Source organism: Spermophilus citellus, assembly GCF_964194105.1.
Source record: "Spermophilus citellus genome assembly, chromosome: 1".
Classification (NCBI taxonomy): domain Eukaryota; kingdom Metazoa; phylum Chordata; class Mammalia; order Rodentia; family Sciuridae; genus Spermophilus; species Spermophilus citellus.
The window spans coordinates 229654536-229668608 of NC_138182.1; the positions used below are offsets into that span (position 1 = coordinate 229654536).

The 14073-nt window shown below is 38.8% G+C and overlaps 1 protein-coding gene across 1 annotated transcript in view; it reads left to right on the forward strand.

Annotated features, from left to right (window-relative positions):
* The window catches only part of ANKDD1B (ankyrin repeat and death domain containing 1B), a 79724-nt gene that overhangs the window by 29915 nt on the left and 35736 nt on the right, over positions 1-14073 (forward strand). The window contains exons 6-7 of the mRNA XM_081295491.1: positions 11588-11686; positions 12833-12931. Coding sequence (XP_081151617.1) covers positions 11588-11686; positions 12833-12931 — 198 coding nt within the window. The remainder of the gene's footprint in view (positions 1-11587; positions 11687-12832; positions 12932-14073) is intronic.

Below are 14073 nucleotides of genomic sequence, written 5' to 3' on the forward strand. Positions count from 1 at the left end.
TGGGACTTTGGTGTCTGTTTGCAATTTTTTGCTGAATTAGATAACCCTGGCACTAAATTTAGAGCTAAAATTTTTTTTATTAAATAATTTCAGCCCCTAAGGTTTGTTCACAAGCAAAAAAAATAAAAAAATAAGTGCAATGATTTAAAACATTAGGTTAAATACACATTGAGTAATGAAAACAGGAATAAGAATCCTGGATCCTCCTTATTTTAATTGGGAAATGGAATCAGGATCCTGAGCCAGGGAGGCATGGGGATCTGTCCCAGGCCTTGTTGCCGAAAGCTTGGTCCTGTCCCCGATGACGATCCAATAATGAGGACATACATGGGTTTGAGGAAAAGGAAAAAGAAGCTTTATTGTTTTGCTAGCAAAGGATAAACACAGGGGACTCCTGTCCCAGAGGCTGTGATTCTGCCTCTGGAACAGGGAGCTATTAAAGAAGCGGCTCAAAGGCTACATTCTGTGTGTTCTCTGTTGGAGTTGTAATTCACTTGTTAATTTGGGTATAGTCATTTCTGGGATCTTCTGGTACCATCCTCCAAACCTGGATTACTTCATTCCTATGGTTGATGTCTACTGAAGGACAGATAAATCAGCCTAAAATGGAGAAGAAAGGTAATCCTGTTTCCCCTAAGATTAGGGAGGATCAGAGAAAGAGGAAGAGAGAAACATGTCCTTTTTAAAAATCAGTTGCAGTGCCAGTGCAGCAAGGGTTATATTCAAAGCATCAAGTGAACCACTGTTACAGCCTGAAGCCGGGGCCTCCATCCCACTCTGTTATCTTCCTGGTTGAAGAGTCTGCCTTCCAAATGAAGGAAGTCCTAGGAGACAGCCCTACTCAAACAAATTAAAATGATTAAGAACTGAAAGAAGGAAATAGAGAGAGAGGAGAGGTGGCTCAGCAGCTACACAGGGCGGAGTGGAGACTGAGACCCCATTTACAGCCTGTGTATATAGGAAAGTGAAGAAGGGGGGACTAGGGAAGGGCCTTTCAGGTGTTTTCAGTCCTAGATAACAATTTCCTCTCTCATAAAGATGGAGTGTTTGGGATTTCTTTTCTTGACAACTGAGTATTGATGGAGGTTTAGGTCAGGCTGAATCAGAGTGACCTTGAGGTGACTTGTTCTAAGACAGAGGTATGTTTCAATACAGCATAGCCTGTGTCAATTTCTTCCTAACAAGAAGAAACTATTTTTTTTTTGAAAAATGCATAAGTCTTTGAAATTCCTTTTGTTATTTTACCTAATAACATGTACTAGTTGGGAGAAAAGATTTATATCATTTCACTATCACCTCATCTTAATTTATGCTACTTTTTTTTTTTTTTTGGTGCTGAGGATTGAACCCAGGGCTTGTGTATGCAAGGCAAGCACTCTACCAACTGAGCTATATCCCCAGTGCCATGCTACCTTTTGATGTACTTATAAGATAGTAAACATTCTTATTTTGTATATTTTGGTTTTTACATTTTTTTCTTGATGACTACATTTTTGAATTTTTTTAGTTGTAGGTAGACACAAGGCCTTTATTTTTATTTTTTTATTTATTTATTTTTCAGTGTGGCGCTGAGGATTGAACCCAGTGCCTCACCTACACTAGGTGTACACTCTACCATTGAGCCACAACCCCAGCCCCTGATGATTACACTTTTAAAAGGCACTAAAAGTTCAAAGTCATTGCTATTTTCTTGGAGAGGAAGATGCTTCATCTGTAGTAATTGTAGTCTTCTCAGAACCTCCCATGTCTTAGACTTTGGGAGTGGATACTATCTCTTTATTTAGCTATGTAAAGATACAAAGCTTTGTAGCAACCAAGGTAAAAGAGAAATGTTATTTTAAAGTTGAACAGATCTCTGATCCTTCTAGTGGGTTATGATTTACCAACCCCCAACTCATTCAGGAATATGATCCTCAGAGTCAAATGCTAATGGTATTAAAAGGGTGAAAACTTAATCTAACTGATGTTTAGAGGGGGGAGCCTCTGGGAAGTTATTAAGACTAGATAAGGTCATTGCATAGAATCTCCATGATTGAGTCCTCATGGCTTTTTGCGTAAAGGGAGGCGCACACACACTTCCTATCTTTTGCCATAGAACCCCATGCACTGCCTCAGGACTATGTCAGCAGGAAGGCCATTACCACATGAGGCCTCTAGACCTTGCACTTTTAGAACCATGAACAAAAATTAACTTTTCTTTATAACATATAATTTCATTATAGCAATGAAAAATAGACTAATTCTATCCCCAAACCAATAAAGATGTATTAGAATCCTTTCTGTTACAAGCAACAAAACTCCATCTTATTCTAGATTAAGAAATACAGGTCAATGAGGAGATTCCAACATGGCGGCGGGTGCAGAGAGATCAAGTCTCTGACCTCTTCAGCTGTGCGGGCATAGGGAGTCGTAAACAACCTAAATCTGTTTGCTCAGGATCACTAGGCAATGCTGAGCTGACGTGGATCTGGGGCGAACAGTCTGGGCCTCTCAGAACACACACTGACCCCGGATCGGCTGAATTCAAGCTCCCGTTTGCCTGCTTCCCGCAGACAAACAGCTGTGACTCAGCACTAATCCATCCGGCTGAAACAACTGGTCAGCCCTTCTGATCCTACGGAGGTAAATGCCTACCGAGCCTTCATAGGTAGTGGCCACAGGTTTGAAACGGGGCTTGGGAGAGACAGTAAGGACCTACCCGTTGCATTGGTCACCCGACAAAGGGAAACAAACTGTCGCCATTTGCAAGAGATACCACCATGGCAGAGAACTGACGTCATCAGACTGCGGCGGAGGAGATAACCTCATTGAAACCTGCGGCTACAGATGTGTAATTCCCTAGCCTTCCCTCTCCACACATCGGGGAAACCTTAAGGGTCCCTCCCAGCTCTCCCATAAGGGCCCCTCCCAGCTCTCCCGTGAGTGCGATAGCCAGAACCAGGGAATCAGAGGTGGTGCGGGACCCGCTGTTTGGAACTACTGCTCCCACCAGTGCTGACAGCTGAGGTCTCTTGCACCAGCTACCGGGGGCGTGGCTACCGGAGGGCAAGTAAAATTCGCTGAGGATTCTCAGCCCCAAGCTCTACAAACTTAGGGTCTGAGGGAATGGCAAACAGGGAGAGTGTGCCCAGTCGTTCATAAAAACAGGGCTCCCGGGAGCAGCAGACCTGGCGTGTAGCCAGTATTGTGGTGAGCGGCACCCGTGAGAGGGGCCTGGCTAGAGGAAAAGTGGGAAGTGACTAGACACAAGAGGAGGCCCTAGGCACTCAGGATTGGAGACTCGCCCAATCTGGGAGGAGCTGCTGCACAGTGATTGGTTCCCGCGTATTGACAGGAGAAGCTTGGCCTGGTGGGCACAGCGCCACCTACTGGAAGACAAGTTAATCAAACTCTAAGACTGCATTTACTATTTTTTTTCTTTTCTCTCTTTTTTTTTTTGATTTGGGTTTTTCTTTCATTTTCATTTTTCTTTCTTGTTTTTTTTAATTTTTTTTTACAATTTTTTTTTTAAATTTTTTTCTTCTAATTTTAATTTTATTTTTTTATTATTTAAAATTTTTTCTTTTTTATTTCCTATTTTTTTTCTTCTTTTGTCTTTTCATTTCTTTTCAATTATCGTATCCCCCCTTCCTTGAATTCTACCTGCTTACTCTCATTCTCTTTAGTGACTTCTTCCCTTCCCTTCTAATACCTTTCCTCCCAAGCATCTAATAAATTTATAGGAGTAAACAGTAACTCATCAGTCAAACAGAACAAGAAGTAACATGAGCAGCTTCAAAAAGCAAGGAAAAAAAGAGTACAAACAATGCAGGACAGCCTAAATATTCAGGAGGACCTAGAGTCATTAGAAAAAATGGTCATATAAAGAACTCAAGGAACACCTTAGACAGATGGAATGGAACCTTAAAGAGGATACGAGACAGCAAATTCAAGCAGCAAAAGAACACATTGAGAATGAATTACATAAACAGATAAAAGAAGAAGTTAATCATCTTTATCAGGAGATAGAGATTATAAAAAATAATCAAACAATAATTCTAGAAATGAAGGAAACGATAAACCAAATTAAAAACTCAATTGAGGGTATCACTAACAGAGTGGAGCAAGTAGAAGCCAGAACGTCAGATAATGAAGACAAAATATATCATCTTGAAAAGAGTCTAGCCAACTCAGAAAGGCTGGTAAAAAATCACGAGAAAAACATCCAAGAGTTATGGGATAACATAAAAAAACCAAACTTACGAGTCATCGGGATAGAAGAAGGTACAGAGATTCAAACCAAGGGAATGAGTAAGCTGCTGAATGAAATAATTACAGAAAACTTTCCAGAAATAAAAAAGGAAACAGATGTACAAATTGAAGATGCATACAGGACAACGAGCACACAAAATCACAGTAGACCAACGCCAAGACACATTGTTATGAAGATATCCAATATACAGAACAAAGAGAAAATATTAAAAGCTACAAGAGAAAGGAGACAGATTACATTCAGGGGTAAACCAATAAGATTAACAATGGATTTTTCATCACAGACACTGAAAGCAAGAAGGTCATGGAACAATGTATTTCAAACACTGAAAGACAATGGATGCCAATCAAGAATTCTGTATCCAGCAAAATTAAGCTTTAGGTATGAAAACGAAATAAAAATCTTTCATGATAAACAAAAGTTAAAAGAATTTGCAGCCAGAAAACCAGCATTGCAAAGCACTTTGAGCAAAACACTACACGAGGAAGAAATGAAAAACAATAACCAAAACCATCAGTAGGAAGTGCCTCGGTAAAGACAGAGGGCGAGGGGAAGGATAATCATGGAGAAACAAACTAAATTTTTTTAAAAAAGGATAAATAATCAAACATGGATGGAAGTACAAACCATATATCAATAGTAACTCTGAATGTTAATGGCTTAAACTCTCCAATAAAGCGACATAGGCTGGTATCATGGATTAAAAAAACAAATCCAACAATATGCTGCCTCCAGGAGACACATCTGATTGGACAAGACATACACAGGCTGAAGGTGAAAGGATGGGAAAAAATATACCACGCACACGGTCCTCGTAAGCAAGCAGGGGTGGCCATCCTCATATCGAATAAAATCGACTTCAAGACTAAGTTAATCAAAAGGGATAAAGAAGGACATTATATACTGTTAAAAGGAACTATTCACCAACAAGACATAACAATTATCAATATTTATGCACAAACAATGGTGCTGCGACATTCATAAAACAAATTCTCCTCAAGTTCAAGAATCAAATAGACCACAACACAATAATTATGGGTGACTTCAACACACCTCTCTCACCATTGGATAGATCCTCCAAACAAAAGTTGAATAAAGAAACTATAGAACTCAATATCACAAACAATAACCTAGACTTAACTGACATATATAGAATATATCAACCATCATCAAATGGATATACTTTTTTCTCAGCAGCGCATGGATCCTTCTCAAAAATAGACCATATATTATGCCATAGGGCAACCGTCAGTAAATATAAAGGGGTGGAGATAATACCTTGCATTTTATCTGATCATAATGGAATGAAACTGGAAATCAGTGATAAAAGAAGGAAGGAAAAATCCTACATCACATGGAAAATGAATAATATGTTACTGAATGATCAATGGGTTACAGAAGACATAAAGGAGGAAATCAAAAAATTCTTAGAGATAAATGAAAATACAGACACAACATATCGGAATCTATGGGACACAATGAAAGCAGTTTTAAGAGGAAAATTCAACGCCTGGTGGTCATTCCTCAAAAAAAGATAAAACCAACAAATAAATGAGCTCACACTTCATCTCAAAGCCCTAGAAAAGGAAGAGCAAAACAACAGCAAATGTAGCAGAAGGCAAGAAATAATTAAAATCAGAGCAGAAATCAATGAAATTGAAACAAAAGAAACTATTGAAAAAATTAACAAAACTAAAAGTTGGTTCTTTGAAAAAATAAATAAGATCGACAGACCTTTAGCCACGCTAACGAAGAGAAGAAGAGAGAAAACTCAAATTACTAACATACGGGATGAAAAAGGCAATATCACAACAGATGCTACAGAAATACAGAAGACAATTAGAAATTATTTTGAAAACCTATATTCCAATAAAATAGAAGATAGTGAAGACATCGATAAATTTCTTAAGTTATATGATTTGCCCAGACTGAGTCAGGAGGATACACACAATTTGAACAGACCAGTATCAATGGATGAAATTGAAGAAGCCATCAAAAGACTACCAACCAAGAAAAGCCCAGGACCAGATGGGTATACAGCGGAGATTTACAAAACCTTTAAAGAAGAATTAATACCAATACTTTTCAAGTTATTTCAGGAAATAGAAAAAGAGGGAGCTCTTCCAAATTCATTCTATGAGGCCAACATCACCCTGATTCTGAAACCAGACAAAGACACCTCAAAGAAAGAAAACTACAGACCAATATCTCTAATGAACCTAGATGCAAAAATCCTCAATAAAATTCTGGCGAATCGGATACAAAAACACATCAAAAAAATTGTGCACCATGATCAAGTAGGATTCATCCCTGGGATGCAAGGATGGTTCAATATACGGAAATCAATAAATGTTATTCACCACATTAATAGACTTAAAGATAAGAACCATATGATCATCTCGATAGACGCAGAGAAAGCATTCGACAAAGTACAGCATCCCTTTATGTTCAAAACATTAGAAAAACTAGGGATAACAGGAACTTACCTCGACATTGTAAAAGCTATCTATGCTAAGCCTCAGGCTAGCATCATTCTGAATGGACAAAAGTTAAAGGCATTCCCTCTAAAATCTGGAACAAGACAGGGATGCCCTCTATCACCACTTCTATTCAATACAGTTCTCGAAACACTGGCCAGAGCAATTAGACAGACGAAAGAAATTAAAGGCATAAAAATAGGAAAAGAAGAACTTAAATTATCACTATTTGCAGATGACATGATTCTATACCTAGAAGACCCAAAAGGGTCTACAAAGAAACTACTAGAACTAATAAATGAATTCAGCAAAGTGGCAGGATATAAAATCAACACGCATAAATCAAAGGCATTTCTGTATATTAGCGACAAAACTTCTGAAACGGAAATGAGGAAAAACACTCCATTCACAATATCCTCAAAAAAAATAAAATACTTGGGAATCAACCTAACAAAAGAGGTGAAAGATTTATACAATGAAAACTACAGAACCCTAAAGAGAGAAGTAGAAGATCTTAGAAGATGGAAAAATATACCCTGTTCATGGATAGGCAGAACTAATATCATCAAAATGGCGATATTACCAAAAGTTCTCTATAGGTTTAATGCAATGCCAATCAAAATCCCAACGGCATTTCTTGTAGAAATAGATAAAGCAATCATGAAATTCATATGGAAAAATAAAAGACCCAGAATAGCAAAAGCAATTCTAAACAGGAAGTGTGAATCAGGCGGTATAGCAATACCAGATTTCAAACTATATTACAGAGCAATAGTGACAAAAACAGCATGGTACTGGTACCAAAACAGGCGGGTGGACCAATGGTATAGAATAGAGGACACAGAGACTAATCCACAAAGTTACAACTATCTTATATTTGATAAAGGGGCTAAAAGTATGCAATGGAGGAAGGATAGCATCTTCAACAAATGGTGTTGGGAAAACTGGAAATCCATATGCAACAAAATGAAACTGAATCCCTTTCTCTCGCCATGCACAATAGTTAACTCAAAATGGATCAAGGAGCTTGATATCAAATCAGAGACTCTGCGTTTGATAGAAGAAAAAGTTGGCTCCGATCTACATATTGTGGGGTCGGGCTCCAAATTCCTTAATAGGACACCCATAGCACAAGAATTAATAACAAGAATCAACAAATGAGACTTACTTAAACTAAAAAGTTTTTTCTCAGCAAGAGAAACAATAAGAGAGGTAAATAGGGAGCCTACATCCTGGGAACAAATTTTTACTCCTCACACTTCAGATAGAGCCCTAATATCCAGAGTATACAAAGAACTCAAAAAATTAGACAATAAGATAACAAATAACCCAATCAACAAATGGGCCAAGGACCTGAACAGACACTTCTCAGAGGAGGATATACAATCAATCAACAAGTACATGAAAAAATGCTCACCATCTCTAGCAGTTAGGGAAATGCAAATCAAAACCACCCTAAGATACCATCTCACTCCAGTAAGATTGGCAGCCACTATGAAGTCAAACAACAACAAGTGCTGGCGAGGATGTGAAGAAAAGGGTACACTTGTATATTGCTGGTGGGACTGCAAATTGGTGTGGCCAATTTGGAAAGCAATTTGGAGATTCCTGGGAAAGATGGGAATGGAACCACCATTTGACCCTGCTATTGCCCTTCTCGGACTATTCCCTGAAGACCTTAAAAGAGCATGCTACAGGGATACTGCCACATCGATGTTCATAGCAGCACAATTCACAATAGCTAGACTGTGGAACCAACCCAGATGCCCTTCAATAGATGAATGGATAAAAAAATGTGGCATCTATACACAATGGAGTACTATGCAGCAATAAAAAATGACAAAATCATTGAATTTGCAGGGAAATGGATGGCACTAGAGCAGATTATGCTAAGTGAAGCTAGCCAATCCCTAAAAAACAAATACCAAATGTCTTCTTTGATATAATGAGAGCAACTATGAACAGAGCAGGGAGGAAGAGCAGGAAGAAAAGTTTAACATTAAACAGAGACATGAGATGGGAGGGAAAGGGAGAGAAAAGGGAAATTGCATGGAAATGAAGGGAGACCCTCATTGCTATACAAAATTACATATAAGAGGTTGTGAGGGGAATGGGAAAATAAACAAGGAGAGAAATGAATTACAGTAGATGGGGTAGAGAGAGAAGATGGGATGGGAGGGGAGGGGGGATAGTAGGGGATAGGAAAGGTAGCTGAATACAACAATTACTAATAGGGCATTATGTAAAATTGTGGATGTGTAACCGACGTGATTCTGCAATCTGCATTTGGGGTAAAATTGGGGGTTCATAACCCACTTCAATCTAATGTATGAAATATGATATATCAAGAGCTTTGTAATGTTGTGAACAACCAATAAAAAAAAGAAATACAGGTAATTTATTAACTCCTAACTAAAGTGTTTGAGGGTGTATCTGAATGGTTTCAGGGTTGACTGGATCCAGTTTTTCTTGTCTCCTAGACTTTGGTTGGCTATGTATTGTCATTATTCATAGATATACCCTTCACACAATGGGAAAGGTGGCTATTAGCAGCCTCAGGTTTATATCCTTGTGGATTTTATCAGTAAGAAAGAAAAATCCTCTCTCATCAAATGTTGACACACAAATCTCAGAAATAATTGTTAGGCCCTGTTTGAATCATATGCTTCATACTGAAACAATCACTGTGGATACATGATCAATATGGATTATGTGATCACCTCATGGGACAGGAGGCAGACAGGTAAGACCTGGTGGTTGGCAGCACTAATTGCACCAAATGGCGCGCGCGCGCGTGTGTGTGAGTGCGTGTGCGTGCGTGTATGTGTGTGTGTAAGTAAGGAACTAACAAAAACACTTCACCTGCTGCATGCAAATTTAAACTTTGGTTAACTTTCTGGCTTGTGTCCTTGCAAAGTAGGTAAAGATAGAAGATTAACTACCTTACTTAGCAACATTGCTTCTGATAAAAGGACCCTTAATTAGTGCATTATATCTGGGCTGGGAGGAGCTAAAGATGAATTTTAAGTACCCGAGGAAGCCAGACTGTGGATTTTTCTTGTATATAGTGATTGTTGTAACGAGCAACATGTCTTATGGGGACCCTGGAAGGTGTACCCAAGGGATGGTTATAAGAAATATTTGTTCCTGTGGGCCTTCTAAGCTGAGGTGGCTCCCACACCCATGTAATGTGGCTTTTACAACTAAGTCACTTTGCAACTAAGCTGTCACCTGAAGGGCCAAAGACAATAACTCCTGAACAGCTGTGTGGACCATGATATGAAGAGGCACTGCTGACATCAATAAGCTGCAGCTTCTGTCCTACATTTTCTGAGCAGTTTGCTGCCAAATGTGGCCTGTGATAATTGCTTGAGTCTGAAGTATTTAGATGAACCTAAAATGATACCCTGGTGCACATTTAAATTACTCTCATAGTTCTGTGACGTAGGGAAGTTGCTTTAAGGAAGCCCTTCAGTGACATGACAGAAACCCAACCCAAACTATTTTAAGAAGAAAAAAAAAGGGCTTTATGTTTCAGTCAAAGTAGTCATATGAATGGCCCAAGTATGCCTGAATCCAGGAACTCAAATGATATCATCAGGGCTCTTTTTTTTTTTTTTAAGAGAGAGAGAGAGAGAATTTTAATATTTATTTATTTTTTCTTAGTTATTGGTGGACACAACATCCTTGTTTGTATGTGGTGCTGAGGGTCGAACCCGGGCCGCACGCATGCCAGGCGAGCACGCTACCGCTTGAGCCACATCCCCAGCCCCATCACCAGGGCTCTTAATCTCTTTCTTCTTTTCAGTTTGCTTTGCACTGTGCTAGTTACTGATAGCTTAGCTGATGACACCAAAAGAAAAATAATATGTGTCCAGAAAAAGAAATAGAAAGAAAGAAAGAAAGAAAGAAAGAAAGAAAGAAAGAAAGAAAGAGAAAGAAAGAAAGAAAGAAAGAAAGAAAGAAAGAAAGAAAGAAAGAAAGAAAGAAAGAAAGAAAGAAAGAAAGAAACCCACGGATGACTCTGATTGACTGGCCTGATGTGGCATGTGATCGTTATCATTTTGCTATATTTAAAATGGAATCTTGGGCTGGGGATGTGGCTCAAGCGGTAGCGCGCTCGGCTGGCATGCGTGCGGCCCGGGTTCAATCCTGAGCACCACATACAAGCAAAGATGTTGTGTCTGCTGAAAACTAGAAAATAAATATTAAAAAATTCACTCTAACTCTCAAAAAAAAAAATACAATGGAATCTTGTCTTCTGGCTGTGAGGAAGCACCTCCTCTGATGCTTGGGAGGGTCTATTCTTCTTTTATTTTATTCTCTTATTCTTATTTAAAATTTTTAAAAATTTGTTTTAATTAGTTATGTATGACAGTAGAATGCATTTTGATACATTATATATAATGGAGCATTTTCTCATTCTTCTGGTTATACATGATGTAGAATCCCACTGGTCATATAGTTATATATGTACATAGGGTAATAATGTCTGATTCATTCTACTATCCTTCCTACCCCCATATCCTTCCCCTCACTTCAGTCCCTTCTACCTAATCTAAAGTAACTCTATTCTTCCCTAGCCACCCCCAATGTGAATTAGCATCCGCATATCAGAGAAAACTTTCAGCCTGGGAGGGTCTCTTTTGAACAGTGCTTCTCTTTGTTACCATGAAACTGAGTCCATGTTTTGAGTGACAGCCCAAAATTGAATCTGATTTAGGGTCAGAAATCTTGTCAACTCCCTCCCCTAATTAGTTGGAAATGCTATGACCAGAAGGACCTTGCTGACCACCTCGTTACCCTTAAAATGTTGTCAAGTGTGTAATAAATGCTAGAGTTTGTGATTTATTTTCAGAGAGGAAGGAAACCATTTCTTTTGGCAGCCGAGAGAGGCCATGTTGAAATGATAGAAAAACTCATCTTTCTCAATCTGCATACTTTGGAAAAGGACAAGGTGAGCTTGATTTTGATTTCTTTGCTGAAAGGGTAGTAACAATTGGTGTGTAGATTTGGTGATGGCATTTTGGCCCACAATAGATTTGGAGATTTGAACTATCCAGGGGAAATCCATTCAGTTTTGCTGTGGATTACCCAGATTGGCAGTTTTGTTCCATAAATGCTTTGAATTCAGTTGACTATGTGGATACTTTCCCACTGTCAACTGCAACCCTCTCCCCTCCTCCCCTGAGGTCTGCTGTGGACTCAAATCTCACATAATTGGGAAGGGGAAAACACCAGGGTATATATCTGTATCTATATCAACATCTTTAAATTTTTTTTAGTTATAGATGGACACAATATATTTACTTTGTTTATTTATTTTTATGTGGTGCTGAGGATCGAACCCAGTGCCTTACATGTGCAAGGCAAGCGCTTTGCCACTGAGCCACATCCCAGCCCTATATGAACATCGTTGATGATTTTCTTAAGAGAAATTCCTATATTGTGGAATTGTGGGTAAAGGGTTCTACACTTCTAAAATTCTTTTGAAGCAGGCTGTGGTAATGCACACCTGTACTCCCAGCAGCTCAGGAGACACAGGAAGGAGGATAGCAGGTTCAAAGCCAGTCTCAGTAACTTAGCGAGGCTGTAAGCAACCTTGGGAGACCCCGTCTCAAAATAAAAAATAAAAAGGCTGGGGATATCGTTCAGTAATTAAGAGCCCTTGAATTCAATCCCTGGTACCAAAAAAGTAGAAAATAAAAAATAAAATTAAGAAAATAAAATTATTTTCTAACATATGATATGATATATGTTACTAAAATTACCTCTGAGAAATCTTTAACTAGTTCACCCTCACATGGGTTATGTGGAATTACTTTTATTCTCCCACATTTTGCTAGCAAACTGATAAGAAAGGTGAACAAGGAGTATGAATGGATTTTTTTTCCTTACTGGTCCACTTAGCTATATCTTCATTTAAAACTTAAAAATACACAAATCTTAAAAAAACTGTAGATAATGTGGCCCACATTCTGATCTGTGGCTTTAACCAAAAAGAAAGCTTCTAAAAGTCCCACTGCAGCCCTGCAGCCCTGACAATCGGAGGGGTGTGCTCCTTGGCACAGGAGATTCTACCTGCATTGTGTCTCTGTTGCAGGAAGGAAACACGGCCTTGCACCTGGCTGCAATGCATGGCCACAGTCCTGCAGTGCGGGTGCTGCTAACTCAGTGGCAGGAAGTCAATGGGACCAATGAGGTATGTGGAAATACTCATTCCAGTTAGACTCAGGACTTAAATGGGGAAGGGTCAGAGGAACAGCTTCAAGAACGGAATCGGAGGAAGACAAAGATATTAGTGCCACAGCCTGTAAAATGTGATGCTAAAATATTTCTACTTTTTGACTCAAGGTATTCCATAACACTTCATTTGTTAACCCATTCATTTATTCACCCAATTATTTAAAAAAAAAAAACTATTTGTGTAATAGGTAACTAGTCTGTGTTCTTATGCTAGAAGCCTGCAGGGAAAGAAAGGCATGCCAGAAAAATAATAATGCAGTTATAGTTGTATATGAGGACACAAAAGAAAATCATTTCAGAAATTACAGTCTTCACAAGGAGGCAATGTATTATCTGGACCGTGGCATTTGAATGGACATTGGCAGGAGGGATTTTGAGAAGGGCATGAGTGTAGAGTATTTCAGAGAAGAGCCTAGCAAAGAAACTGATGCATGGAAGAGCATGGTTTGTCCTGGGATGGTTACACTCAGAGTGAGAATCGAGGGACTGGGAAAGGAGGAAGTTGAGTGGAGTACAGCAGATAAATGATGAAGGGCTCTGCTTACCAGGGAGAGGCTTTGGCTTTGACCTAAGTACCAGCAGAGGGTAAAGAGTTTTAAGCAGTGAAGAGGGATAGGAACCATCTTGGGTATAGATGAACTGTGAATATGACACAAAACTACTTTCTTACCACCTAGACCATTTATTTTATGCTTCTTGAAAGAGGTGTTTTGACTTTCATCTTAGATTGTTAAAAATCATACACATATAAGGGAAAAGTAAGTAAATAAGTTGTTTAAATATTCCTTAACTTCAGGTTGACTTGGATTCTTCAGAATCACTTTCTTATTCAGAACCATTTCGTCTTTGCCTTCAAAGGTGTGCGTGATGCTGTGTTTATGTGTCCACATAATAAGAAAACCCACTATTTTTTTTCTAGTCCACCAACACCCATTCTGAAATAATGCACATGCTCCAACAATGACAGCTATCTCATGTCTACCTTCTGCTTGACTGAGATTGTGAGATGAATCTCAATTTCAGATGTTCACATGTGAAATAACATATGTCTTAGAATTGATGGAGTATGGTCATAAAAATAGCAACTGTGGACTATAT